Source organism: Monodon monoceros, unplaced genomic scaffold, assembly GCF_005190385.1.
Source record: "Monodon monoceros isolate NGI ecotype Baffin Bay Population unplaced genomic scaffold, NGI_Narwhal_1 Super_Scaffold_20, whole genome shotgun sequence".
Classification (NCBI taxonomy): domain Eukaryota; kingdom Metazoa; phylum Chordata; class Mammalia; order Artiodactyla; family Monodontidae; genus Monodon; species Monodon monoceros.
The window spans coordinates 40,508,397-40,534,893 of record NW_021703777.1 but is presented as its reverse complement, the minus strand read 5'-3'; the positions used below and the strand labels follow the sequence as shown (position 1 = coordinate 40,534,893).

At 35.1% G+C, this 26,497-nt stretch overlaps 1 protein-coding gene across 1 annotated transcript in view; it reads left to right on the top strand.

Annotated features, from left to right (window-relative positions):
* The window catches only part of LOC114903250 (vesicle-associated membrane protein 714-like), a 31,359-nt gene extending 5,464 nt beyond the window's left edge, over positions 1-25,895 (top strand). Inside the window, exons 3-6 of the mRNA XM_029236090.1 lie at positions 2,537-2,633; positions 4,222-4,323; positions 11,079-11,237; positions 25,372-25,895. Of these exons, the coding sequence (XP_029091923.1) occupies positions 2,537-2,633; positions 4,222-4,323; positions 11,079-11,237; positions 25,372-25,509 (496 nt within the window). The 3' untranslated portion in view covers positions 25,510-25,895. The remainder of the gene's footprint in view (positions 1-2,536; positions 2,634-4,221; positions 4,324-11,078; positions 11,238-25,371) is intronic.
* The last annotated feature ends 602 nt before the right edge of the window (positions 25,896-26,497 follow it).

Genomic DNA, 26,497 nt, shown 5'->3' with positions numbered 1-26,497 from the left:
AATAAGAGAGATCTATTATTTTTAGACTCATCATTGTCCTTTTAAGAGGAGGTGTGTTTTAACCTTTATATTGTAAAATAAAACAAAATACAAAAGCCACATCAAGCAAATGTATAGTTTTATGAAGTTTCTCAAAGGACCTCCCCCAACCAACTGCAACTACCATCTAAGCCAAAAAATAGAACACTGCCAGGTATCCCCAAAACTCCCTACCATGTATCCTGCCCCATTCACAGTTTCCTCCCTCCCCCTCAAATCGACCACCATTCCAAATTCTGTAGCAGTCACTTATCCTGTTTCTTCATTGCCTCAGCACCTAAATAAGCATCCTCAGGCACGAGAGCCCAATTCTGCCCATTTTTTAATTTGGTGTCTTTTAAGTCTCTTTAATCCACATATTCCCCCTCCACCCCTTTTCTTTCCTTACAATTTATTGTTGAAGAACCTATAGAGTTTCCCTCAGTCTGGTTTTGCTGATTGCATATTCAAAATGCAGTTCACCATGGTCTAAGCGGCTGGATCCAGTGGCCTAATCCCTTTGGCAAGACTGCAGGTGTTTTTACATGAGACGGTATATAATACCTGCTTATATCTCCTTTTGGCATGCTAGTAGCCATTGATATTCATTGCCTACACCCTAGAGCCATTAATTTATTGGGGGTTGCATAATGGTGATATTCTAGTTTTGTTTTCATTTGTTAGCTGGAATGATATCAAAAAGAGATTCTTTCCTCCTCTACTCTTGGCTTACCTATATTGAACATTCTAATTTGAATCTTTTGAGGACCTCTTCCCTGAACTCCAGACTTGTATATCCAACTGCTCATTCCACATATCTGTTGGATGTCTGATGGGCATCTCAAACTTCTGTCCAAAGCCACGCCTCCTGCGGTCTTCCACATACCACCTTTCCAGTTCCTCAGGCCTAAAACCTTCGGGATCCTTGACTTGGGTCTCTTTTACTTCCAAACCCAGCCCATCAGCAAATCCTGTTGTCTTTACCTTCCAAACATATTCAGAATCTGACCACCTCTGCCACCATCTCTTGCTTGGGTGACTTGATATAAAGTTAAGTTCTTTTTTTTATTATTTTGCTTTTGATTTTTAAGGATTGCACTCTTTAAAGTTTGATTTAATAACATTTTATAATTATGTAAAACATTTATATGGCTCCAAAGTCAAATCTACGAAATGAGTTTCCTTCACAAAGTCTAATTTTCATTGCTTTCTTCACACTACTCTCTCTCCCTCTATGTAGGTAACCATTTCGAATAAGTTCTTAGTTTATCATTTTCCTTTTTTTTTTTCTATAAGAGACACATACATATATTTGTACTTCCCTTATGTTAGGAAATGAGACTGATACATAAACTGCAGTACATCATACACACTTTTCTCCATCTTGCAATTGTCAGTTAACAATATATCCTAGTCATCAGGTATTCAAGATTTTTAATATTTAAGGATGGTTTCTGAGTGTTACCAATAACACACTAAGCATAAATTTAAAATCACATCCAGTATCAATTTAGATCACATATATAACTTTTGGAGAGATGACAGAATTAGCAACTCTTCTCCTGTGAAGACTCCTCCCTATTTAAAAATAAAAATATTTTCCTAGTGGATATTATGCATGTCAATAATATCATCATTAAAAATATTTGTAGCATATTGTATTCATGATATGATATCAAGGATTTACGTTGAAGGGGCACATATCTTAAGTTTTCTGCCCCGGGATTATCTTTTCTACCTATTTTTGAGATTCCTCATTCTCATATCTATCCAGTTTAGCATTTGAACTGGCCTGTTGCCTGTTAACCATTTGGATATAGAGTGCTCAAAAATGACTAGATTAAACCCTAGGCACCAAGCAACTATTTTGGTTGCCATATTCCTAAATTTTCTGGATTGTTGGGTAGTAAAGATGGAAGCACTTTCCAAGAGTCTTCTAGCCTCCTAATAAGTGAGTCTGAGAAGGCACAAAAGGTCTAGAAGTTGGAGTGGTCAGGAAAAGCTACACTGGATTACTACAGGCGAGTTTAATTCCCCCTCCCAGACTCATCCTGTTCTCTAGAATATTTGGTCTTGGGAATTTACAACTTTCAAATTCTAATCAATCATAATAGAAAGCCAAGAAGTGCCAAAACTAAATATGTCTGCCTAAAAATATAAGGATAGTAAAAATCAGTGAACATAGCATTTTCTCTTTGATCAGAATCTAGATTCAGTCTTGGAATGAGAGTGACTTCCATCAAAGGCATGTGAAATATATATGATTAGATTATTAGAATTTTCTCTATTGTAATTTATTTTTATTGATGCAATTTTAAATGCATATTCACATTTTAGAGAGTTTTTATTTAACATAGTTTAATTTTTCAAAGGTATGAAAGATTTCTAATTATTCTGATTATAAAAAGTTATCTACATAGTTTTTATACTATTAATGAGAGCTTGAAAACAAAATTAAATTCTCTGTATCAGTACTTAATTTAATATTATCATGTAACTGAATGTATTCTTTTCAAAGCTTTGTCTACCATACTCTCTTTATTGACGGAATCACTTACCTATGTGCCTCAGACAATGCCTTAGATACTGTAACACCATCTGCATTTCTTAAAAATGTAAGTAATTTCTCTTACTGCTTTGACTTTTTCAGTTATTGAAATTATGAGGTCTGTTTTATAGTTTATTGGTAATAATGTCCCTAACCAAAAGCAGATCTGTCTATATAGCAGAGCCATTAGTGACCTTCAGAGATTTCTTACCTTCATCCCTCATCTGTCTTCTGCTTCTACAATTCCCCTAACTCTCAAGCAAGATCTACAAAGATGATTAACCCAGATCATCTTTGGAATCTCTCATATTTATTTTGTTCTTTAAAAATAAGAAAAATTAAGCTTTACTAATATTTAATATACCTTCTCAATAGCATATGTATTTAATTTTCAAATAATTATAGATAAGACACTTCTGGCAGAAAATATGAATCAATTATGAGTTAAATGAAAAAAAAATTTTTTAATCAAGATATACTACTTTTAGAGAACGTTTTACCTGAAAGTTGCCAACAAATATGAAATATGATAAATAGAGTACTTATGTGTATGTACTTATACAGATACATGAGATTTTATAAATTTCTTAAAGGCTAGTTAACCTTCTCAATAGATATCATCTACTGCTGACTATCACCCAGTGTCTAACTTCCAACTAGAATAAGACTGTGAAAGGCAGTCTCAGAGACAGACTAGGGCTAAACCATTATTCTGGTAATTTTATGATCCAAATAGTATGTTTTTTTCTTATTTTAAAAAGTTAATAATACTAATCTTCAATTTTATTCACAAATATATAATTTATGAAAAATATTTTAACAAAAAATATTAATGGAAAAATCGGTCAGCTGTACTATAGTTATTAATAGTTATTCTCCAGTCACATTATGCATATATTTCATTTGTTTAGTGTACCAACTTGTTTTAACACAACTCAAACTGTAACCATATATAGAATCAAGGATTATAAGGCCTAATATTGTAATTCACTCTACACTTATGCCTAGACAATTGTTAGCATCTACATGATAAACACTGTTAGCCATTTAACTGACTATACTCTAATTTTTTTTTCCCTCTCTGCCATTATGGAAAAACATCCAACTTTTCCAACTTTCCAAAACCAGACTGCATGATTTTTACCACTGCTTTTCGGGTGATACAACATTAAGTACAAACAATTGTCAGAATTCCTTCTTAAAGCTTTGAAATATCATATAACAACCCTATAGGGTTTGGAAGATAGTCTCATGACATTTAGTTGGGATTGTTTTGTTATCATTGAATGGATTTTGAGGGTAAGAGCAGGAGGGGAAAATGAAAAGCACTTACTTAGAGAATATCAGTGACTCCTATCCTTCCTTGTCTGCCAGAGGTGAACATCTGCAAGTCCCCTCAAGCTTCAGAAATACCAATACCAAAGAATCAAGGTGGCACCTGCAATCTCACGATACGAGATATGAGATATGAGCACACTTTTCATTAATACTGCATCTTTAAAATAGAAAAGATACCCTGCCACCAAAATTCTAGAACTGTTCTGGTTTCTTTTATTGCAAGTTTCTGCCAAACTTTGCTTCAAATAAACACTTACTATGTAATTCTCCAGTTGAAATTATCTATATAATTTAAATATTTCCATTAATTTCCCCAGGTTAGTGAGACTTTTCTGAGAAATCCTTTGATGTCACAAGGACATTTTTCTCCATCAAATGCAGTTGCTACAGATTTTCAACAAGTATTAGGAAAGTATATGGTATGTAACCTCCAAGTGTGGTCCTAAACATTGTCAGTATTACATCTGACAAATCAGTTAGGAATTATGAGTTAAGAGCTGTTAAGGTGAATGAGAACTAAGAACTTCTATCTCTATATAATGATAAGGAATGATATCCATGGAATATTGATAAATATTGAATAAAGCAAGACAGAGAAAATATATATGGTATACTGTTATTTACTTACCATCCTTATATGCAACCATTTAAGAAAGAGGGAATAAATACAAATATGTTTGCTTATAGCAAAAAAAGGGGGGGATGGGCGGACAAAGGAAGGATAAACCAAAAACATTTCAGTGGTTGCCTGTGTATGGATGGGGACAAGAATAGAAACTAGACCTCTCTGAATGAAACTTGTCTTGCAAATTCAACTTGGAACCATGTAAATATTTTACACAATTTTAAAAATTATAATAATCATAATCATTGTGTAAATATTTTACACAAATATTAAATTAAATATTTTTAAAGTAGTCCCTCAGCAGAAATTAACATTGTAAATCAACTATACTTCAATAAATTTTTTTTAAAAGAGTAGCCCCTTTTAAGTGAAATAAGACAGTCACAAGAGGACAAATACTGTGTGATTCCACTTATATGAGGTACATAGAGTGGTCAGATTTATAGAGACAGAAAGTAGCAAGGTGGTTGCCAGAGCCTGGGAGGAAGGGAGGAGGAGAAGTTATTGTTTAATGGGTACAGAGTTTCAGTTTGGGAAAATAAAAAGGTTCTGGAGATAGATGGTGGTGATATACTTAATGTGAACATACTTAATGCCACTGAACTATACAGCTAAAAATGGTTAAAATCATACATTTTATGATATGTATGTTTTACCATAATAAAGTTTTTTTTTTCTTTTATTGGAGTACAGTTGCTGTACAATATAAGTTACAGGTGTACAATATAGTGATTCACAATTTTTAAAGGTTATACTCCACTTATAGTTATTATAAAATATTGGCTATATTCCGTATGTTTTACAATATATCCTTGTAGCTTATTTTTTTCCTAATAGTTTGTACCTCTTAATCCCCTACACCTACCTCACCCCCCTCCCCTTTCCTGACCCCACTGGTAACCACTAGTTTGTTCTCTATATCTGTCAGTCTGCTTCTTTTTTGTTATATGCCTTAGTTTGTTGTATTTATTAAATTCCACATGTAAGTGATATCATACAGGATTTGTCTTTCTCTGTCTGACTTATTTCACTTAGCATAATGCCCTCCAAGTCCATCCATGCTGCTGCAAATGGCAATATTTCATTGTTTTTTACAGCTTAGTAGTATTCCATTGTATATATGTATACCACATCTTCTTTTTGTTTTGTTTTTTTGTTTTTACCACATCTTCTTAATCCATTCATGTGTTGATGGACACTTAGGTGGCTTCCGTATCTTGGCTATTGTAAATAATGCTGCTATGAACATTGGGGTGCATGTATCTTTTCAAATTAGTGTTTTTGGGTTTTTTTCGGATATATACCAGGGAGTAGAATTGCTGGGTCATATGGTAGTTCTATTTTTATTTTTTTGAGGAAGCTCCGTACTGTTTTCCACAGTGGTTGTACCAATTTACATTCCCATCGTCAGTGTATAAGGGACAAACCAAATATTTGATGATACTAAGGAATTTTTTTAGATGTGATCATGATGTTGTGGTTTTGTTTTTTAAGAAAAACAAGGCCATATCTTTTAGAGATACAGATTGAAGCATTTACAGATTAAAATAATAGACTGTCTAGGGTTTGCTTTAAAATAATACATTTGGGGAAGGAGTAATCAGTAGTAGTACAGATGAAATAAGATTGGCCATGTGTTGATAACTGCTGAAAGTAGGTGATGGGTACACTAAACAATTCACTCTGCTTCTGTATATGTTTGAACTTTTCCATAATAAAATATTTTAAGTATACTTGCATTAGTTTTCTATTTATGGTAACAAATTTGTATGGTGGGCTTCCCTGGTGGTGCAGTGGTTGAGAATCTGCCTGCCAATGCAGGGGACACGGGTTCGAGCTCTGGTCTGGGAAGAGCCCACATGCCGCGGAGCAACTAGGCCCGTGAGCCACAACTACTGAGCCTGCGCGTATGGAGCCTGTGCTCCGCAACAAGAGAGGCCGCGATAGTGAGAGGCCCGCGCACCGCGATGAAGATAAAAATAAATAAATAAATAAATAAATAATTTGTATGGTAACAAATTACCACAAATCAGCAGCCTAAAACAACACACATTTTATTATCTCACAGTTTTTATGAGTCAGGAAGCAAGGCATGGTTTAACTGGGTTTTCTGCTCAGGGTCTCACAAGGCTGCAGTGAGTGTGTCAGCCAGACTATGTTCTCATCTGGAAGCTCTGGGGAATAATCTGCTTCCAGCCTCATTCAGACTGTTGCAGAATTTATTTCCTAAGAGCTGTGCGAGGGATGCAGCTTTTTGCTGGCTGTTGGCTGGAGGACACCCTCGGTCCTAAAGACTGATAGCAGTTCTTTGCCACGAGGGCGTCCTCAGCACAGCTGCTTGCTTCTTCAAGTCCAGCAGAGGAATCTCTCACTCCAGTCGGCTAAATATTATATAATATGATGTAATCACAGGAGTGACCTCCATCACCTTTGCTTCCATTCGTTAGGGGCAGATCACACTGAAGGGGAGGGAATTTTATAAAGATGTGACTCAGTGGGGGTCCCCACAGGGTGAGTCCACCACAATGCCTGAAGAAGTAACTAAGGATAGATATATTAAATTTGTATATTCTCTTATGGAGAATTCTGCAATATTCAACACAGCTAAAATATATAATTAACATAGCTCCCTGAAAACCCTGCGAAAATATTCACATTTTAAGCAGTTAACACATCTGACATCAAAGAATTTTGTTTAACATGTATAAACTAACCTGGTGAGCTTCAAATCTGTAGAAAATTTTATAAAAGGTGTTGACTTTTTTATACTATGATTAGAAAAATGCACACAGCAAAAAAAAAAGTAGTTTTGAGAGAGTTTTAAATATATTTATATATATAAATGTACCAAATGCCATTGAATGGACTATGAATACATTATCTTAACAAAACTTAGATGAGTCTCTTAATCTTAAAAGATCAAGCATTTTTTAAAAGGAGAGAAAAAGAGAAAAGGAATAAAAAGAAAAATTAAAGATTCACCATTTATCTTAACTTGATTATGTCTTTTTTTAATTAATTTTTATTGGAGTGTAGTTGCTTTACAGTGTTGTGTTAGTTTCTGCTGTACAGCAAAGTGAATCCGTTATACATATACATATATCCACTTTTATTTGGATTTCCTTCCCATTTAGGTCACCACGGAGCACTGAGTAGAGTCCCCTGTGCTATATCTTAACTTGATTATGTCTTAATAAAAAATTTTAACCCATGTTTAGAAGCATCCACTAAACATTTCTTAACACAAGCCACAAAAACCTTATTTCCAAATAAGGTCACATTCACAAGTATCCAGAATTAGGACTTAAAAGAATCTTTTTGGGGAGACACAGTTCAACTAGGAATTCCCTCTTTTCTACATTCCAACTAGCGAGCTCCTCACAGAACATTAATTGTAAGTTGCATGGTCCAGTGACCAAGATCAGAGTTCTGTTTAAGGTATATTTGATCACTTGCCAAAGAGCAGGGGATTTTAATATCATTTTTATATTTAAAAATAATGCTCATTAATAAAGTGAGATAATACAAAAGTGTAAAAAGTGAAATATAAATATCTCCTACAATCTCAATCAAACCCCCTGAGGTGAACACTCTTAACAGTTTGGTGTGTAAGCTTCCAGAATTTATATATATATATATATATATTTATTTATTTATATATAAATTCACAAAACTGGGATCATTAGTACAATAGGTAAAGGCTTAATCTCTAGAGCTTCTTAGTCTGAATCCTTGTTTTGCCTCTAGCTGTGTAACATTGGGCAATATATTAACTTTCTCAGTCTGAGTTTTCTTATTTAGAAAATAAAAGATGAAAAGAGTAGTACTTTATATAATGGTTTGGGAATTAAATGAACTAATACGTGTGAAGTGTTTAAAACAGTGCTTGCCACATACTAAGTGCTTGATAAGTTATTATTAAATACTCTTCTGCAGCTGCAGCTTACTTTTTAAATATAACACTGTACCTTAGAGATCATTTTTTATTGAAGTATAGTTGATTTACAATGCCATGTTAGTTTTAGGTGTACAGCACAGTGATTCAGTTATATATATATATTCTCTTTCAGATTCTTTTCCCTTACAGGTTATTACAAAGTATTGAGTACTCTGAGTATCATTAAATATAGTTGACTGTAGTTCCCTGTGCTATACAGTAGGTCTTTGTTGATTATCTATTTTACAAGTAGTAGTGTATACATGTTAATCCCAAACTCTTAATTTATCCCTCCCCACACTGTCCCCCTTGGTAACCATAAGTTTGTTTTCTATGTCTGTGAGTCTCTTTCTGTTTTGCAAATGAGTTCATTTGTGTCTTTTTTTTTTTTTTTAGATTGCACATATAAGCAATATCATATGATATTTGTCTTTGTCTGGCTTACTTCACTTAGTATGATAATCTCTAGATCTATCCATATTGCTGTAAATGGCATTATTTCATTCTTTTTTATGGCTGAGTAATATTCCATTGTATATATATACCACACCTTCTTTATCCATTCCTCTGTCGATGGACATTTAGGTTGCTCCTGTGTCTTGGCTGTTGTAAATAGTGCTGCAGTAAACATTGGGGTGCATGTATCTTTTCAAATTACAGTTTTCTCCAGATGTAGAGGTCATTTTTAATATGGATAGAGTTGAAGACAAAAATAGCAACAAAGAACAAGAGCAATGAATAGAAAATGGTAACAAATATGGTAGATATTAATCTAGCTATATCAATAATCACTTTAAAAGTTAATGGCCTAGGACTTCCCTGGTGGTGCACTGGCTAAGAATCTGCCTGCCAATGCAGGGGGCACGGGTTCAAGCCCTGGTCCAGGAGGATCCCACATGCCGTGGAGCAACTAAGGCCATGTGCCACAACTACTGAGCCTGTGCTCTAGAGCCCACGAGCCACAACTACTGAGCCCACGCGCTGCAGCTACTGAAGTCCGCGCACCTAGAGCCTGTGCTCCGCAATAAAGAGAAGCCACCACAACGAGAAGCCCGCACACCACAACGAAGAGTAGCCCCTGCTCACCGCAACTAGAGGAAGCCCGCACGCAGCAATGAAGACCCAACTCAGCCAAAAATTAATTAATTAATTAATTATAATAAAATTAAAAAGTTAATGGTCTAAATACACCAATTAAAAGAGATTGTCAAACTGGATCAAGAAGCTGTCATGAGAATGAGAAGACAAGCCGCAGACTGGGAGAAAATACTTGCAAAAGGCAAATCTGATAAAGGACTATAACCCAAAATATACAAAGTACTCTTAAAACTCAACGATAAGAAAACAAACAACCCAATTTTTTAAATGGGCCAAATATTTGAATAGATACCTCACCAAAGAAGATATACAGATGGCAAATAAGCATATGAAAAGGCTCAACATCGTATGTCATTAGGGAATTGCAAATTATAGCAACAATGAAATACCCCTAACACACCTATTAGAATGGCCAAAATTCAAAACACTGACAACACCAAATGCTGACAAGGATGTGGAGCAATAGGAACTCTGATTCACTGCTGATGGGAATGCAAAATGGTATAGTCACTTTGGAAGACAATTTGGCAGTTACTTACAAAACTAACATACTCCTACCATATGATCCAGCAATAGTGCTCCTCGGTATTTACCCAAAGGAGTTGAAAATTATATCCACACAAAAACCTGTATATGGATATTATAGCAGCTTTATCCATAATTGCCAAGACATGGCAGCAATCAAGATGTCTTTCCATAGGTGAATGGATAAATAAACTACAGTACATCCAAACAATGGACTATTATTCAGCACTAAAAAGAAATGAGCTATTAAACCATGAACAGACATGGAGGAAACTTAAATGCATATTGCTAAGTGAAAGAAGCCAATCTGAAAACACTGCATACTGTATGACTCTAACTATATGGTATTCTGGAAAAGACAAAACTACGGAGACAGTAAAAAGACAAGTTTCTGCGAGGGCTAAGGGAAAAAGGAAGTATGAATAGGTGGAGCACAGAGGATATTAAGGGCAGTGAAACTGTTCTGTATGACACTGTAATGACAAAAACATGTCATTAGACGTTTGTCAAAATCCACTGAATGTACAGTATTAACAGTGAACCCTAATGGAAACTATGGACTTTGGATGACAATGATGCATCAACATAGGGTCATCCATTGTGACAAATGGACCACTCAAGCACAGGATGTTGATAGTGAGGGCGGCCGTGCATGTATGGGGGGTAAGGAGCATGCAGGAACTCTGTAATTTCCACTCAATTTTACCATGAACCTAAAACTGCTCTTTTAAAAAATCTATTCAAATAAATACACAATTTAAATTCTTTAAAAATCCACTGCTGATTGAATACATTGATATATTCCCTCTCCTGCCACCCCCCATTTTTTCTGCATGATTCAGGTAGGACAGTTTGAGGCTTAGTTGATTCCTTATGCTGAAATACAAGTGAGATGTGCCTTTGACACCTTTGTTCTAATTTGTACAATATATTACAATAGATTTCATTTATAGAAAATAAAATGTACATTATATTTCACTTCTATATAGATGAAATACAATAAAAATCAAGAGGACAGCTCGATATCCACACTGAAGAGTCAAGTAACTGATGTAAAAAATGTTATGACCCAAAATATCGATAAAATTTTGGAAAGAGAAGAAAGATTGAATATCTTCACTGATAGAACAGATGCTCTGCAAACAACTGTGAGTGTTACATGGCTGTCTTAATACCCAAACAGTGCTCTAAGTCATAGGATCATTGCCCTTGAGACAAACTGCCAAAAGCAAAAACATACTGGGACACTTGGTGAGATAATCCTATGTCACCAAATTATGGCTTTATCAAAAATTATTGAAGTGCAACTAAAATATTAAAAGAATAATTATAAAACAATCCAAATTTTAAAGCCCATTAAAGTAGAAAGTGGTTATTTGTGTAACAGAAGGGTTTCTTACATTAAGAAACACACAGGTTAGTCAACAAATAAATTGCAAGGGAAAAAAAGGAGAGGGAAACTTACCAATAAAAGGACTTAGAAGGTATATCAATTGCAATGTGTGATCCTTATTTGGATTTTGATTCAAACAAACTATAAAAGTGAAAATTTACAACTTCATGAGACAAATAGATATTTGAACTCTAGCTGGATATTAGATGAGGTTAAGGAATATAACTAATTTTTAGGTGTGATAATGGCATTGTGGTTATGTTTTTAAAAGAGTCATTACTTATTAGCGATACATACTAAAAAATTTACGGATGAAATTTTGTAACATCTGAGATTTGCTTCAAAATAGTTTGAGTGGGGGAGTAGAATGGTGTATAAATTAAACAAAAGTGGCCATAACTTGACAATGGTTAAATCTGGTTGCTGAGTATACAGGGGTTCATTATACCATCCTGTCAACTTTTGTATGTGTCTGAAATTCTCTATTAGAAAATAGTTTTAAAACAATCACCAAGTGTTCACTAGTTCCTTTTGAGCATTTTTTTTTTTTTTTTTTTTGGCCACATCTCGCGACTTGTGGGATCTTAGTTCCCCAACCAGGGATCAAACCTGTGCCTCCTGCAGTGGAAGCTCGGAGTCCTAACCACTGGACTGCCAGGGAATTACCCCGCTTTGAGCATTTTAAATTTTATTTTTACAGATCTTTTCTAGAAACACAGCCACCATATAAAGCAAAGTATACACACTACTTTTTACTCATCAAGTTCTATTGATTCAACCTCCTAAATCTTTTTTGTTCTAAGCCTCATTTTTTTCACCTTTCAAAACAATTTACCAAGGTATTATTCACATATATTCATCCAGTTTAAGTGTGGAGTTTGACAAATTGTGGTAATTGTGTACAATTGTGTGACCACAGTCAAGTTGTGGACTAGCTCTTCCATCCTAAAATCTGCCCTCCTTTGTAGTTTACTCTTCCCCAACCCTGACCCCAACAAACCACTAATCTGCTTTCTGTCACTACAGTGTTGTCTTTTCTACAACGTCATATGAATAGAATCATACAATACAGTCTTTTGTGTTTGACTTCTTTTACTTAATATGTTTTTTATATTCATGTTGTTGTGTGTTAATATGTTATTCCTTATCATTGCTAAATAGTATTCCACAGATAGCTAAATCTTTTTTAAACACACCTTCTGCCCATTCCAATGCCACTCACTGCCTCACTCCAAGATCAATTATCTCTTGTCTGACTATGGTAATTCCCAGATTTAATTGTTCTCCCTATTTTTGGTTCTACTCTGCTCCAGTCATCCTCCATACCGACACTATTCTTTTAAAATGCAAGTATGAGCGTTATCTATAGCCTTTTTGAAACCCTCTAGTGGTGCCCCTTTGTCCAAGCAGGGCAGAGTCCAACCTCCCTAACTTAGTGAGCTTTCTTCTGATTATATTGCCAGTCATATCACCCAGAGGTCATGTCTTGTAGTTTATAAATCTCAAAAAATATCAGACTATTTGTAGTTCTCCAAAATACCTGTTGCATTATTTCACACCTTTATGCATACTGTTCCCTCTTTTTCCTTCCCCTGGAAAACTTCTACTCATCCATCAAAACCCAACTCAAGAATCATCTCCTCATCCATTGCCCAGACTGAGTTTATGCCTCTCTCATGTATGCCATCCCTGCACCTTGTATTTATTGATCAATTAAACAAATATCTTTTGAAGATCTACTGTCTACCAGGCTCTATAATAGGCACTAAGAATAATAAGGATGAATATGATAGCCACAACCCCAGCAAACAAGCACTCAATGTTAGTTAAATCGAACACTACTTACTTAAACAAAGCAATCCTCTACATTGTTTTTATAGCAGGAAAAAGATGTCACATCAGTTTGTATAATCTACAAAGAAGAATTAATAAAGTAAATCATTGTCTAGCATTGCAGTTGTTGTCTTTATGAGAGTTATAACACAAGAGTTCAGATAAAACTGTCCAAGCCATTTAGATTCATTCATTGTTCATTAATAAACATTCTTTGGGGGCCTGTTATATACAGGATATTATGCTTGTCATCTTCAGGGATAAAAGAATGGAATAAGATACTTGCCACAGTTTAATCTACTGCAGGAGACATATTTGTATAAACCTAACTGCAATATAAAGTATGTGTTAAGTGTCATAATAGACGGATAAAGCATAACAGCCAAACAGTGGATAACTGATAGTATCTACATTTTTACAAGGCATTTTGAAATTAGTCAGAAAATTCCTTAACTCGTTCAACATTTATTTCAAGTATATGAAAAAGGGTTTTTTAAAATATTTATTTATTTATTAGCTGCCTTGGGTCTTAGTTGCGCACACGGGATCTTTTGTTGCGGCGTGCAGGCTCTTTGCTGCGGTGCACAGGCGCGCGGGCTCCAGAGCAAGCAGGTTCAGTAACTGTGGCGTGGGTTTAGTTGCCCTGGGGCATGTGGGATCTTAGTTCCCAGACCAGGGATTGAACCAGCATCCTGTGCATTGCAAGACGGATTCTTAACCACTGGACCACCAGGGAAGTCCCTATGAAAAAGTTTTGAGAATAATATATCTAATACCCTTGTAATCATCAGCCAGCTTTATCTGGACTTAATATTTTGCCACATTTGGTTTGGGCCTTTGTTTCTTAAAGAAATAAAATTATACATATAATTAAAGTCCCCTGTGTACCTTTCCCAAGCCCATTCCACTCCCTCACCAGAAGAACCGCTATCGTGAATTTGATTTGAATCATTTGTATGCATGTTTTGATTCCTCTGCTATATATGTGTAGCTATATATGTATCTGTAGTATTGGTTTGCATTTTTAAACTTTGTATTTATGACATTATAATGAACCTATCCTTCTGCAACCTGAGTTTTTAGTTCAACATTATGTTTTTGAAATGTATTCATTTTGATACACTTAGCTCTAATTTATCAATTTAGCTTCTGACAGCATATCATTACTATTTTAAGTAATACAGAAATACTTATCCTTTCCCCTTTTAATAAATATTAACGTAGATTCCAACTTCTTTATTATGAACAACACTGCACTGAACACCCTTGTACATGTCTTTTAGTACACATTTACAAAATGTTTCTAAGACAATGGTCTATAGAGTTTTTTGATCATGCATACTTATTCATAAAATATTCTTGAGAATGCATTTAAATATATATAAATTATATATATTCTTCGATAGTAATGTTATATATTAAAACATACTAATAGAAATTAAAAGAATGAGACAAAGATGAAATAAAATATTAAATAATTTTTCTTAAGAAAATTAAAACTATGTCTCTCTAAGAAAAATTTTAATAATGTATTTTAATGATAGTGTGATTAAAAGCCAGATTTGATTACAAATGACTATTTTTTAAGTCTCTAAATATGGCAGGTAGTGTTCAAACTAGAAGCAGAGATATATCCTCTTTGTCATTTTCTTGTTGTTTACCTTTGCCTTGTTAGTATAATTAAGTCACATGTCTACTTTAGCTTAGTTAAAACTAAATAATATTACCCATAATTCACTTACCCATATAAATTGTAGATATTGCAATACACTACAAGAGAGTGGACAAAGGGGTCCGCTGTGGCCAACTCTGCATCACTGTGGAATTTCCCCTCTACCCTCAAAACATCTTAACTTTCATGATTTACCATTTTACATCATACCTAGGGAAAATGTCAGTGTATGTTAAATTTTAAATATTTTCATTTCCTTCTTGTTTTTTAGATTAAAATGAACAAATAGATATGGTTCTAATATTATTTTCCTGCTCTCCAGTGGGTCATCTTCTACAACCCCCTGGGATGCTAGATCCCATTTTTGACCCACTGTTCTATAATATATACATAGAAATGGAATTGCTGGATCTTAAAATATGTGCACCTTTGAATTAGACAAATGTTTCAAAATTGCTTTCCAAAGTGTCGTGCCAGTTTATACTCCCATTGGCGCTGTACGAGAGGCCCCATCGCTCCACACTGTCTTTCCAAAACCTGAGATTATTAGATTATAACTTTTAACAATCTGGTAGGGGAAAGAAAGTAACTATTGTCTTGATTTGCACTTCCCTAATTTGGGATGACAGAGAGAAATTTTTGTTTATTAACCATTAGCGTTTCTTCTGTGAGTGGCCTGTTGATATCCTTTGCCCATTTTGCTAATGGGGTGCTTATCTTTTTTAATAATTTAGTATATATATATAAAATACTAATTTTATAACTATTAGAATAATGAATGAGTATATAATCTTCATCCTAATACTTAGTTGTAGAAAGTGTAAATATGTTCTCCCAGTATGTGGATTGATTTTAACTTTGTGTATTGTGTCTTTTTTAGGACAGAAGTCTTTTCTCTTTACTATTTTTTTTTATTGAAGTGTAGTTGATTTACACTGTTGTGTTAATTTCTGCTATACAGCAAAGCGATTCAGTTATACATATATAACTATATATACATTCATTTTTATATTCTTTTCCATTATGGTTTATCATAGGATATTGAATATAGTTCTCTGTGCTGTACAGTAGGACCTTGTTGTTTATCCATTCTATATATAAAAGCTTACATCTGCTAACCCCATCCTCCAATCCATCCCTTCCCAACCCCCTCCCCCTTGGCAACCACCGGTCTTTTCTCTATGCCCGTGAGTCTGTTTCATAGATAGGTTTACTTGTGTCATATTTTAGATTCCATATATAATGATATCATATGGTATTTGTCTTCCTCTTTCTGACTTACTTAGTATGATAATCTCTAGCTGCATCCATGTTGCTGCAGATGGCATTATTTCATTTTTTTATGGCTGAGTATTATTCCATTGTATATATGTACCACTTCTTCTTTATCCATTTATCAGGACAGATGTCTTTAACTTTCATGTAGGCAAATGTATCAGTCCTGTCCTTTATGCTTTCTGTGTCTTAAGAATGCCTTCCTTTCGCCAGGTTATAAAGATACTCTTATATTGTCTCCTAAAAGTTTTTATTTCTGCTTCTTAAACATGAACCTTTAAAACATCTGGAATTTTATTTTTGCATAAAATGTGAGGTAGGAATCAAATTCTATTATTTTCTGTATAAATAACCAGTTGCCCAAACGACCATTTATTAAATAGCTCAGACTTTCCCATTTGGTTTGTAATGCCAACCTTGCCACATATAATGTTTTCATATGTAAACAATTTTCATTCTTTTGATTCGTATGTATTATATTCTTCTGATCTATTTCTATTTCCTTGGGCCAGTACTACACCATTTTAGTTACTGTGGTTTTATGAGAAGTCTTAATATCTTATAGGGCAAGTTCGTCTACTTTCTCTTTTTTAGAAATTATGTTGGCAAGGCTTGCTTCTTTCTCTTTCGGGGAATTTTAGATTCTACATCTCAAGTTACACACACACACACACACACACACACACAAATTGTTGGGATATTAGTTGGAATTACATTAATATGGGGAGAACTGACACCTTTAAAATACTGTTTTCCCTTCTCTGAACATGCTATGTCTCTTCATTTTTCTAAGTCTCTTTCAAAATCTTTCAGTAGAGTTTTATAATTTTTCCCCTAAGGGTCTTGTACAACTTTTCTGAGATTTATTTCTTGATATATTACTGTTTTTGTTGCTATTGTATATGATATTTTTTATTGGTTTTTTTTTTTTTTTTGCGGTACGCGGGCCTCTCACTGTTGTGGCCTCTCCCGTTGCGGAGCACAGGCTCCGGACGCGCAGGCTCAGCGGCCATGGCTCACGGGCCCAGCCGCTCCGCAGCATGTGGGATCTTCCCGGACCGGGGCACGAACCCGTGTCCCCTGCATCGGCAGGCGGACTTTCAACCACTGCGCCACCAGGGAAGCCCTATGATATTTTTGAAACTACATTTTCAAAAAATTTTTGGTTAATAGGAACGCAGTCAATTTTTGCATACTGATTTTGTATCCCAAGTCTTGCTGAACTCTTTTATGGTAATACTGTTTGTTTGTGGACTTATTTGCATTTTCTACATAGAAATGCCATCATATATGAAAAATGACTGGTTTTTTTTATCCTTTCCAATATGTATTTTCTTTGCTTCCTTGTTCATGCCTCCCTCTCAAGTTAAAGGCAACTACCTTGAGGCCATTAGGCTTGGTTGGATAGGAAGCTTATACCCTTAATCTGATCTCTAATGCAGGGCACAATCTTTTTGTAATTGAGGTAAAATTCACATAACAAAAAATTAACATTTTAAAGTATACAATTCAGTGGCAATTGGTACATTCACGATGTTGTGTACCCACCACCTCCATCTAGTTCCAAAACATTTTATCACCCCAAAAATAAACTTCATGCCCATTAAGCAATTACTCCCCAGCCCCTAACAACCAATAACCTACTTTCTGTCTCTATGGATTTACCAATTCTGAGTATTTCATATAAATGGAATTATACAATCTGTTGTCTTTTGTGTCTGGCTTCTTTCACTTAGCATGATGTTTTCGAGGGTCATCCATGTTGTAGCATGTATCAGTACTTCATTCCTTTCTGGCTGAATAATATTCCATTGTATAGATTTACAACTTGTTTATCCATTCATCAAATGATGGACATCTGTGTTGTTTCTGCCTTTTGGCTACTGTGAATAATGCTGCTATGAACATTTGTGTACAAGTTTTTGTTTGAATAGTTGTTTTCAATTCTTTTATGTATGTACATAGGAATGGAATTGCTGGATTATATGGTAATTCTATTTAAACTTTTTGAGGAATTTCCAAACTATTTTCCACAGTGGTTGAACCATTTTACCTTCCCACCAGTAATGTAAGAGGGTTCCAATTTCTCCACATCCTCTTCAGCACTTGTTATTTTTCCTTTTTTTTTTTTTTTTTTTTTTTTTAGCCATCCTACTGGTGTGAAGTGGTATCTTACTTTGATTTGCATTTCAAGTCATTTGTCCATTTTTAATAGGTTTGGGGGGGGGTTGTAATTGAGGAAGGGTAGAATCTTAATGGGCATCTGTCATTAAAAGGCCTTTTTAATCTAATGTCTTATTATTTGGGCCCCAAAACCATCAGCTTATCCAATCTTCCAATGTTCCACATTTCTGCAGTCTCTCTATTCCTTTTCATTTCTTCTTGCAAACCAGCCAGTTGCTGCCTTGCTAAATGTAGCCAGTAACAAGAACTCACACTACTACCTTTCTATTTTCCAACCTTTTCTTCTAAAAGGACAGACTCAGTAGTATTTTGCCTGCCTTCCAAATTGTCACAGGCAATAGTTTTAGCAAATATTTTACCCTGAAGAGCATTGGTCTTTATCTTTCCAGACTCTATTATCAGTTTCTTCTGTGCCTACCACCTGATGGCTAAGCCAGCGCTACATGTTTTAGAGTTCTGTATTGATAATAACAACATCTCATCCTACTACAATTTCACTATTAGAGAAACATTAGCTATACCAACATACCTCAAGTTTTCAGTGTTTTAACTCAACAGAGGTTAATTTCTCAGTTGTATAACAGTATAAGGCAGGCTTTCAGTGAGCAGACTTCCACAGGGTAATCCAGAAACCCAAGTTTTTTCCATTTTGTGACTCTGTCATTGCCTTTGGCCCCTCAGAATCTTTCAATTTCAGGTGGCAGCTGGTTAAACAGGGAGTGGAAGAAGCACATTTGCTTTGAGCCAGTTCAGCCCAAAAGTGACACCCATCATTTCTACTCACAATCTATTGGTAGGAATTAGTCTTATAGCTTTGCATAGGTACATGGGGTAGAGAGAGGACACAGCAAGGGGTGGGGTGAAGGGCCTGAGAAATGTGATCTGTGATTGGACAGTCTCTTGCCAGCAACAACTCTACATTATGGAAGGGGAACTCAAAGTCTTCAGTGGATAGCTGGCTGTCTTTATCACATCTGGAAGTTTATCACTAAAGGAAATTCTAAAGGAACTATATAGATAGTGGTAAAGGTGTAGGTAACACTAAATGAATATTGACTGCAATATAGGTGATGAGAAGTGGTTGGATTCTGGATATATTTTGAAGGTGGAGCGAATTAGAGTTGCTGACAGATTGGCCACGAGGTGAGAGAGAGTCAAGGAAGACTCCAAAGCTTTGAGCCTAGTTAATAGGAAGGATGGAAATTGAGTAGTTTCATTGCTTTCCTCACGTGAGCCCAAGGGTTAGCCCACTGTGAGCACTAAATCCTAAGCCCTGCCTGCATGGCAGAGGCCAACATCATCACCTTCCCAAATCCAGAGGAGCTGCACCATCAGTGCAACTTCTCACTGCTTTCCTAGGTTCCTGCACTTGGCCTTACTCTTACTTTCTTCCAATATCAGTTATGCATTTAAAAGTTTGCTTCTTATATTTTATCTAGCATTTCTGAGTAGTAATAGTGGCAGGGTTATAGGGTTACATAATCCACTATATCACTGGATCTATTACTTTTTTATTAGATTATATCATGTTTCTTTCTTATCAGAAAAGAGGCAACATCTAAATCCCAGAAAGTTATAGCAAAAAAATTGAGATTTTTTTTTCACTTTACTGCCTTTCCTTCCAAACAAATCCCACTTTTATGTATATATTGTATATTCATGATTACATGGGGAAAAATGACTTCCTCTTTGAAGCCAGTTGAGTAGAAGCAGCTCAATAAAAGATTAAATTTGGGACTTCCCTGGTGGTTCAGTGGTTAAGACTCCCCACTTCCACTGCAGGGGCTGCCGGTTTGATTCCTGGTCGGGAAACTAAGATCCCACATGCCATGCGCAGTGCAGCAAAAAAATAAAATAAAGGAAAAAAAAATAAAGATGAAATTTGACTGAAATATTTTACAATTGTTCTCAGATTATTTTCACACAGATATCACATAATCATTCTCACTAAACCCTCTATTTTTGCCTAGCTAAATTAATTTTCTCTCTCTTGATCTTTTTGTAACAGACCCAACTATTCTTAAAAAGCAGATTTGGCTTTTTAACAAAAAGTAGGCCAATAAGCTTTCTGTCAGTCTGCCTACAGATAAATATGGGTCATGGATTTTAACTTGCAGATTAAACATATACATTTATTTTGGTATCCTCTCAAAACTCCAACAAAATGATAGGTAAAACAACAATTAGAGATTTTAATGTATAAACCACTAGGATTTTTTAGAAAAAGAACAAGAGAAAAGAAATTTCAAAATTTTGGAAGCTAGGAAAATGGGTTCTGAGTACTTAATAGCCTCATTAGAGCAGTAAAAGTTCGAAAAACAAGCTTATAGCAGAAGATATTAAGATGCCAAATGATCCAGGCCATAGAACCTTGGAAAGGATCAGAAATTGGACACACATCGTACTTCTAAAAGGAGACACATGGTACTTCTAAAAGCAGTATGGGTCTAGAAAGAAGAGATTGGGTATAATGTGTTTAAAAGGAACATTTTACCCGTAGAGCCCCTTCCCGACTTTTTACAGCCACAGTTTCCTCTCCTTACCCCTGACAAAGGATAATAAATTGTATTATCTAAAGACAAAAGACCTAAGAGATTCTAAACTCATTTACCAGGTGCAGTTAAGGCCAGAGTGACCATCATATTAAAATTAGGTGGACTAAGTAAAAATCTGCATCCTGAATAGGGTGACCATTCCCCAACCTCTCTCACAGTCAGCTTCACCCAGGCAGGAGATTAGAGGATTCCTCCCTAAGAAAACTCACGAGGCCAAGGAAAAAAGACCTACAGATACTGACCTACAGATATTGAGGCATTCCCCCAATGAAATAGTCAGGTTCATACCAGATTATCCTATAGTGAAGCCCACCAAATGATAGCCCTCACTCACTCATATGGAGTTTCCAATCATCATTTTAGATCATGAGATATTTGAGAAAAATCTCTATAATAAAAAAAAAATCAAAGTAAACAGAAAAAAGGAACTCAGACAAAACAGATAATGCAGAAGCAAAAGAAAGCTTCATTTAAAAAAAAAAATCTCTCTGGGGAGAAGGATAAATTAGAAGTTTGGGATTAACATGAACACACTACTATGTATAAAATAGATAACCAATAAGGACCTACTGTATAGCACAGGGAACTATACTCAATATTTTGTAATAACCTATAAGGGAAAAGAATCTGAAAAGGAATATATATGTGTGTGTGTGTGTATATATATATATATATATATATATACACACACACACACACACATATACATATATATATACACACATATACATATGTATGTATATCTGAATCACTGTGCTGTACACCTGAAACTAACACAATATTGTAAATTATACTTCACTTAAAAAAAGCAAACAGGGCTTCCCTGGTGACGCAGTGGTTAAGAATCTGCCTGCCAATGCAGGGGACACGAGTTCGAGCCTCATTAGAGCAGTAAAAGCTGCTGGTCCGGGAAGATCCCACATGCCGCGGAGCAACTAAGCCCATGCGCCACAACTACTGAGCCTGAGCTCTAGAGCCTGCAAGCCACAACTACTGAGCCCGTGTGCCTAGAGCCCGTGTTCCGCAACAAGAGAAGCCACTGCAACAAAGAGTAGCCCCCACCCACCACAACTAGAGAAAGCCCGCGGACGGCAACAAAGACCCAACGCAGCCAAAATTAAATAAATAAATTTATTAAAAAAAAAAAAAAAAAACCTCTCTAATGTCTTCGGAGAAATAATAGAAGACAATATTGTACAACCCTGAAACAAGAATGGAAAGCTATGTAAAAGCTTATTCATAGAACAAAAAGATCTTTTGGAAGTTAAAACAACAGTAAAATTTTTAAATTAAATAGAATGATTGTAATATAAAGTTGAGATATTCTCTCAGAGAGCAGAGCAAAAAGAGAGAGAAAGGACAGAGAATCAGTCTAAGAGATCCAACATATGAATAACAGGATTTTCAGAAAAAGAAAATGAAGGAATCAGAGGGGAGAAAATCAGATTAATACAAGAAAAAATCCTAGAACTAAATAACATGAATTTACAGATTCAATGAACAACAAAAGAGGATCATAGCAGGGCATGTAATCTCGAAATTATAGAACGTTAAAAAGGAAGAGAAGATTCTGAAGGTTTTTAGAGAGAGAGAAAAAACAAAGACTTGGCAATTAGAATAACAGATTTTGCAAAAGCAATATATGGGTGCTAAACAAAAATGAAGGAATGCTTTTAAAATTCTGAAGGAAAATGATTTCCACATTAGACTTCTATACCCAAATTACCAAGGGTAGAATCAAGACATTTCTAGGCATGTAAATTCTCAGAAACATATCTCCCACTCACCCTTTCTAAGAAGTTTTCAGCAGAAATTTTTCACCAACAGAAGGAAGTCAATCAAGAAAGGGAACGAAATGAGACTGAAAAAGCAAAAGGCCCAGCACAAGAGAAGGGCATTCCCAGGATACTGGTGCAGAAAGATCTGAAGATTAAAGCTATAGGTGTAGCAAACCTAGACCCCAACCAAACCACACTGGAGTAGATCAAAAGGCTCTGTGAGGAACTTCAAGATAAAGCAGAAGGATCCAACAGAGGAGCCATCAAAGGAAGGATATTTTCCAGCTCCTTTGGAGAGTTTGGGAATGAATTACTGGTTGGTAGATTAAAAACTAATAAATGAAAACATTTTAACTATCTACCTATTATTAGCTCTAGAGAAACCAAAAAGCTATACACTAAAGTCAATGTAGTCAAATATGCTCCATGTCTCAGGGAATAGTTACAAAGCTTTAATTAAACAAAAAGAATAGGAAAGGTATGTGTTTGGGGAAGGGGGGTTTGGAGGTATGGTAGAAGTTATATCCCCTTTTCTATAGTTGGAAACAGGAAAAATCAAGAAAAAATATATATATATATGGTTTCTAGCAATACAGAGGAAAACAAACAGCAGGAAAAAATAAACAGCTAAATGAGGTGCATTCAACAAGTATTTACTGAGCACCCACTACATGTCAGACACTGTTTTAGGTCAGGGTTTCTCAGCCGTGGCACACTCTAGACTGTCCTATGCATTGTAGGGTATTCAACAGCATTCCTGGCTTCTATCCATTAGATGCCCAGTAGCACCCCTACAGTCATGACAGTCAAAAATGTCTCCTGATATCGCCAAACGTCCTCTGGAGGGCAAATTTATCCCCAGGAGAGAACCACTGTTCCAGGAAATAGAGATACAGCAATTAACAAAACACACGAAAAAGAGCTGAAAGTGATTACCTCTGAAAAATGGGATCAGGTTGAAGAGGAGCAGGGCAGGAAAATGCAGTTTTTACTCATAAGCCTTATAGAATTCTGACTTTTCAAACTATATATACATGCTACATTAATAAAAGAGAATAAATAATCTAAGAGAAAGATATAAAGTCCATTTATACCTTAATTCACTGTTTCTACACGAGGCAGTATAGTCATGCAATTCTAGATTTGAATTCCAGCTCCACCACTTACTCTGAGGCAAGCAACTTAAACCATTCTGAGCCTCATTTTCTTCAACACTATAAAACAGGAATATTCACCTAGGGTTATTATAAGTATTGCATATTATTATGCAAAAATACATATAATGCATGTCCTATAGTACCTGCACTTTAAGCATTCAATAAATTATAACATCTTGGAAAGTATATGTAGTCAGTAGCTTCCATACGCCAGATCCTTGAGAATAACCACCAGCATCTTGGATATATAAACCTGGGGCTCCCATAACTTGTCATACACTAGTCATGAGACCATCTGAGTGGCATACCAGGACTCATGCCATTTATAGCATGCACTGTAATCATGTACATACCTTGATTTTGTTCTTGGAAAATCACCATATATACTGAGAGTAAAAAAGCAGATCTGTTGCACGAAGAAAGATAACTGAAATATGTTAGAGTTTTACTCATCCAGGTGGCAGATAGCAGAAATCCATGTAAGCATCAAACAATTTATTTGTATCATGCTATAGGAAAAGCAGTTACATATATTTTAAAAATAAAAAGGAGTAGACCAAATGAAAACAATAAAGCTTACTTCAGGGGATGGGGGGAAGGATTTTACAATTCCGTGTGACCGTGTTTCATTTCTCTCCACTGCTCCTTGGATTCTTTCAATAATCTTAATAAAATTTAATAAAAGTGAGCTATTTTGTTTAGGTTAATTAAGATATGAAACTTTTTGTATCGTACTTAACGAAGTCCATCTCATTATTCATTAAAATATTAATGGCATAATTTATTCTTATATCCAGTCTCGATATACTATATTCACTACCTCAGTTAATCCTCACAATCTGGGCTACTATGTGGCAGATACTACTGTCCTCATTTAATAGATTTAGTCATTCATTTTTTCAACAAATACTATTATAATTGAACACCTGCTCTATGTTGTTCACTGTTGGGAATATAGCAGTGAATGAAACAGACAAAAAATCCCTGCCTTCATAGAACTTACGTTCTCAACAAACAACAAATAAGTAAAATGTACATATTGTTAGATAAGAGATAAGTACTTTGGAGAAAAATAATGTATTGAAGAAGAAGAGGGCTTCTGGAATGGAGATGGGGTAGCAATTTTAAATAGGGTTGTAGGGGATAGTGGAATTTAAGTAAAATCATGATGTTAAGATGAGGAAACAAGTTCAGAGAGTTAGTAACTTATTCAAGGTCACAAAATTAATAAAGCCAATAAAAGTATATAGCTGAACACAATAAAGAATCTTGGTGCATCATTTTATAACAGCTGCTCAGACTTATTGAGACTTTTTGTGATTGGTCAAACCCAAATTAAATCTGTTCTTCTAAATCGTTCTAATAAGTATTGTAGTGTGCACATTAATCCAGAAATGGAAAGAAAACATTAAATTTGTGTTTATTTTCATTTCAGGCCAAAGGATCCCAAAAAACAAGAAAGATTCTTGGGAGGATATGGTGGAAACACTTCAAAAAGATTATAGTCATCACTATGGCCATTCTCCTTTCAATCATCATCATTCTTTTAAGTACAAATGTAATACCAACTTGACCCTTCTCCCCATCCCCAGCAGGTACCAATAAATTGTTATATGTAATTATAGAGTTCTACAACCAACAACTACAAAAGCCTTCTCTAGTGGTAGGAGGAATGGAGGAAAAGGGAGTTGGAAGTATTTCCTTGTCCCTTTAGTGTTCCTTGACTCTTGTCTTTGTACCTCTCCCATTTCTGTAATCCCATGTTTTTTTTTTTAACCACTGCTCCACTACTCTTCTCTTTGTTAATATTACAAGCACATACCCTGAAATCAGACTGCCAAGCTTCAACTCTCCACTCTGCCACATACCATATAGATGACTTTGGACAAGTTGGTTAACCTTTGACCCTGTCTCATCTTTAAAATGGAGCTAATAATAATAATATCGCATAGAGTTGTTGTCTACCACATAGAAAATGCTATTTAAGTGTTAACTATTACTTAATAGGAAAGATGACTGCATTTATGGCATTGATTAAATCCCCATTATCTTACTCCTTACTCAGAAATGACCTTAAAATTCCCTTAGAAGTAAGAATTCTTACATGAGTACAGTCCAGATACACATTCACCTCTTCTACATATTCTTTCATGTGAAATGAAAATTCAAACCATTGTGTTTTACACTAGGCATTTCTTTGGGTAAAGATTAAAAAATTAGGAAACTATCATTTCTCTAATAAATCACAGGTCATGTCTTCTGTTTTACCACCCTAACAGCTTTATTCTCTTTTTAACTGATACACTTCATCCAATAACCTTGAATCACTAAGATTTCTAAAACCCAAAACATTCAACCTCACTTCGCAGTTGGTTACAAGGTTTTATGAATTCTATTTCCTAACTGGGATGTTGAGGTCTAAAGTACGTTTTAAAAATCATAAAAATCATAGTGATCCATGGGGAAGAATAAAAAGATTAGAACAGGGGTTCCTGACTACTAGAGAACTCATTTTAATTCTGATAATGATCAAATATCAGCATTTTAAGTAGGTCCCAATT